Source organism: Dendrobates tinctorius, unplaced genomic scaffold (assembly GCF_039654945.1).
Source record: "Dendrobates tinctorius isolate UK_male_01 unplaced genomic scaffold, ASM3965494v1 ptg000029l, whole genome shotgun sequence".
Lineage (NCBI taxonomy): Eukaryota > Metazoa > Chordata > Amphibia > Anura > Dendrobatidae > Dendrobates > Dendrobates tinctorius.
In genome coordinates this window covers 42315662-42320469 of record NW_027361697.1, presented here as the reverse complement: position 1 = coordinate 42320469, position 4808 = coordinate 42315662, and the positions used below count along the sequence as shown (strand labels likewise).

The window sequence follows — 4808 nt, the reverse complement described above, 5'->3', positions numbered from 1 at the left end:
TCCCTGCTTGGAACACGAAACGTGCTGGGAGGTGGGTGGAGTTAGATTACATTACAAGGAGCGGGAAGAGTTTAGGATGAGAGGTCAGTTGGTTAGGAAGTTGGAGAGAAGAAGATCCCTGGAGAGAGGGCTAGATGGATGGAAGTGCTGCAGCAGATCCCAGTGACCCAGGTCTGCTGGCACGGGAAAGGAAGAGATAGAGAGCAACATAGACTGAAAGCCTGATTCTCCATAGAAAGAAAGATTAGTACGGAACATGAGGAGTAAAAGGGAACAGAGGACGTGGGTTAGAAGAGAACCCTTCCTAGAAGTTTCAAGCGCAAGGCTGGGGCCCGGTCCCTGAGGTTGTATGGATACTAATGGTTCTGCAGCAGACACCGGAGGAATAGAAGTAGTGACCACTTTATTCCCACACAAGACTTGGGGGCACAACAGCAACTGGATAGTGAGCCGGGACTTAGTAGCAAGAAGTGCCCGAAGCAGGCTACAGCTGTCTGCCGTACAAGTAGAGTTCATAAGAACATCGGACGGGAGGAACTCCAGTGTAACTCAGTACTAGGAGTACTTCATTTAAAGGCGCTATAAGAGGAGACGTTCAGAAAGGCACATGTTGGCGGAGTGTTGGAAAGGAGTATTCCATCTGGCCTGGAGGTTGACTGAGTCCCTGACCCAGAGAACACGGCACGGAGGCAGGCACCTGTTTGTACAACAGACTGTGAGTAAAGCTTTGGAACTACATGCCCTGGTGTCCTCCACTTATTCCCTGCGCCATCCCGCCTAGCACAGCCGCCACCTCTGCGCCTGACACTACACCATCTAAGTGTCACTTCACCTACACTGCCCTGGGACTCCAGCCCTGCCTGTGAAGGGCTATAACATCACTGCTGCACCACACCATCTGTCCCAGAGGATCTGTCTGCAGTGTCGGCTTACATCTTCATTGCCGAACACCACAGGTGGCGTCACGAATCACTTATAAACTTTCATCACCATAAGCACACTGAAACAACCCCTTTTACAATGGGCGCCCAGGGCCACGGGCCGGGTTACAGCTGCCATGACATCTCCCATTGGAGCTCATCGGGCCCGGCACCGAGTACCCCACAGCCCTGGGTGTGAGGGCGACCCATTTTTGGCATCACGAACAGGATGACGAGACCCGATGCCATCGAGTTCTGTGTGCCTAAGACTTAAAACTGTTGGAAATGTGCAGAAGACCTAATTTGATAGACTGTGACAGGGCTGTGGAGTCGGTAAGCCAAACCTGTGACTCCGACTCCTCAATTTCCCTTACGCCGACTCCGACTCCACGACTCCGACTCCCACATATATTGCTTATATTCAAGTGAAAAATTTATTGTAGTACAATGTGAACATCAGACACTTAATCATTTTTATGATACAATAATCAAGATATTTAGATAGAACATAATATATATTTATTGGAATACAACTTTAGAACACAAAAAACTGTAATAAACTGTAAATATCTAATACACTATGTAATATCGATTACATGTATAACACTGTGTAATAAACTATGTAAGTGGCAAAAAACAGTTTTCAACAAAAACATACTAAATAACATTTGTGCAGTCTATGAATTTGTCCTAAGAAATAGAATTGCCTCCATCAGATCCTCCCTCATAGATGACCTAAAATCTGACCTAATAAATTTAAGGCCAGAGAACGACCTCTCTACACTAACTTGGGTTGGAGGCAAAGCCGTAACCACATGGGCAGCATCTCTAACAATTTCCGGGTATAAAGGAATTGCTTAATGCACAGTCATTTTTGATAAAAGGTTGAATTTTTCTATTTCTTTGAGAGCAAGTGAAACATTTTGCTGAAATATGGTTAATCTGCTTGCTATAGGAGACGGAGTTAAGTCTTTTTCCTTGAGGCAACGCTTTGCCTGCTCCATGTCATCCAAATACTTGTCAAAGTCAAACTCCTCATCTGATGAGATATGGCAGCAGTAGTACTGTCAGGACCCAAGTCCTCTTGCACCTGGCAGTCCTCCTGTAGGCCACTCATCCTAACTGCTACCTCAGTCAGAGCTTCTTTTCCTTTAGTAAGCTGTTGATCATCAAGCAGTATGCAATGACTTGGGTCCACATAAACAGCTGCCAGAAAAATTTTATTTTCCAATAGCTGTGTCTCTCTCCGTTTCATTGAAGCAGAAATGACATCTGCGATTAAACCACCTCTTTGGGACAAGCAAAATAGCAAGTTCTTCCACTCCCTTATGAAAATGCCTGGAGTTAAATCCTCAGCTTGTAATTTTTTAGTCACGGTAAATGGGTGGTTAAGCAATTCCTTCAATTCAGCCACCTGTGTCCGTTGACCTTCATTTAGGGTTACCTGAGGGTTCGCCATATCTGTAAGAAACGGTTTTAGTTCAAGCAATCGCTCAATCATTAAATAAGTGCTGCCCCACCGAGTGGCTTGATCAACAATTGCCCCTTTCCCAGCACGTCTCTTCAAGATGGAATCAATTTTAGGGGTTCTGGCGGCAATAGCCAATTTCCTCACTTTTCCAATCAGATTTCCAGCATGTCCCTCTTGCAGACTATCTCTTCTTGCCAGCTGCAGTGTGTGCACAACACAACGCATGTGATAAATAGGAAAGTGTTTTGAAGCAGTTTCAACAAGATTATCTATTTCTAAAGTATAATTTTGCTGTTCTTCTGTTGTAATATCTGTTTGTTCCTCAGTTACATGAACAGCCCTGTGGCCTTCCATCTCAAACATACTGAATCCTAAATTTTCTTCTAGCTGTTGTTCATTACTCTCATTCATCAGTTTAATTGTACTTATCATGTTTGAAGCATTGTCCGTTACAATAGCAAGAACCTGTTCTTTTTTGAGTTCGTAATCTTGTAGGACTTTTTCCACTAAGGCCTGGAGAAACTGGCTGCTGTGATGAGCTTTAGTATCTTTTACTGCCAATGTCTTGGTAACAATTTCTTTGTTGTCACAAACATATCGAACATTGATAGCAAAATAGTTCACTCTGTGACGTGTGCAGGCATCCATTTTAAGAAACATGAAGCGTCTTTTGAGAGTCTTTTTAAGATCTTCCTTTTGTTTAAGGACTTTTTCAATCACTAATTTTCTAATATTTTCTCTTTCCAGAGAAGCACCAAGTTTGCGGGCCATTTCTTCATTAAGAGCTGTAAAAGCTGGTCGTGCAAATAGTGATAATGGTACACGATCCTTCACAACAAGCTGTATGAGCTGTCTTTTAAACATATCTGCTGTCATTGTTACAGTAACTTTGTCACTTACAAAATATCTTGTTAATGACGTTTGAGATGCTCTTTCCTCCTCATTTGCCTGGCAGAAAGTGCTGGGCGCGGGTTTTTTGGTGCTGCTGCTATCTTTCTCAGTCACAGCTTTGAAAACTTCTGGGTGGAAGCATTGTAAATGTCTTTTTAGATTGGAAGCTCTTGTAGGAGCATTTTTATCACTGCCTGAGTATGCGCTGATTTTGGCATCACAGCATTTGTTTTCCTCTGGGTCACTTGTCATACATTGACACACAAAATATTTTTCATCTTGAGTCACTGTGAAATGCTCAAATAAAGCTGACTTCATGGGGAGCTTCTTAGACATTTTGTAATCATATAAATTCACTCTCAAAATAATTTTGTCCTATAAAATAAAATAATGTATATTATAATTCCTGCAAGAACAGGGAACCATGTACAGTGGGGAAAATAAGAATTTGATACACTGACAATTTTGCATGTTTTCCCACCTACAAAGAATGGAGAGGTCTACAATTGTATACTTCACCTGTGAGAGACAGACTAAAAAAACCCCAAAAATCACATTGTATGATTTAAATAATATGCATTTTATTGAATTAAATACGTATTTGGTACAATAGAGAAACAGAACTTAATATTTGGTACAGAAACCTTTGTTTGCAATTACAGAGGTCAGACATTTCCTGTAGATTCTGTTTCTCTCAGTTGAAGTGTACCTATGATTAAAAATTTCAGACCTCCATTCTTTGTAGGTGGGAATCGAAAGTGTATCAAATACATACTTTCCCCACTGTATAATTTTAGATAGAAATAAAACAAGCTTTGCATAAATCAATAATACACATGACAAATATAAAGTTTGTAAAATATGTTATTAGATAGCTTTACTTTGAATTTCCAAGGCTTTTCTTATTAGGGTACAACTCACTAAATGCTTCACAGTCTATGAAGAGGGGAGGAGGGAGGGAGCAAGTTTGTTGTGTATCATACTCCAGGAACAAAGAAACTGATAGCAGAGCTAATAACTTGATGTTTTTGGCCTCTAAACCTATATAAGTCCTCATACAAGTCCTCATCAATCCTGTTGCTGTATTTTCCTTGTATATTGTATGTATATTGTATAAAAGCTAGCTTCCCAAAAGTATATGAGCTCAAAGAAAAAACAAACAAGCATCAAACATACAGAGAGTACATACAGTATACTGGACTATTGATTTATGCACAGTTTATTGAAAGTTTAAATTGTATGCTTTAAGAAGTAATTACCTTAATCTTGTTATCCTGTTCACTCTAGCAATTCTTCTGTGATAAGTGCCTTCCTTCTTTCTGAATATGTTTACTTGTCTGTGTTGTACCCTTGTCTGTAGAGGAGGAGCTCACTGGTGCTAGAGTTCACCACTGACACCTCAGCTGCTGCAAAACCTCATACTGCACACCCCAACACTTGAAAATAAAGCCTGCACCTTAAGAAGGTGTGGTGAATGCAGTCTATTTATTCCAACTATCAATTGATGTTGATGTGTTACTGAAGAC

General features: G+C 41.0%; 1 protein-coding gene across 1 annotated transcript; it reads right to left on the bottom strand.

Moving 5' to 3' along the window:
* Nucleotides 1-1319: 1319 nt before the first annotated feature.
* LOC141085725 (uncharacterized) lies at nucleotides 1320-4600 on the bottom strand. The gene is made up of 2 exons (XM_073571269.1): nucleotides 4542-4600; nucleotides 1320-3657 (listed from the first exon to the last, which is right to left on the bottom strand). The coding sequence occupies exon 2, from the start codon at nucleotides 3616-3618 to the stop codon at nucleotides 1885-1887; it is 1734 nt and encodes a 577-aa protein (XP_073427370.1). The 5' UTR covers nucleotides 3619-3657; nucleotides 4542-4600; the 3' UTR covers nucleotides 1320-1884.
* Between the last annotated feature and the right edge of the window lie 208 nt (nucleotides 4601-4808).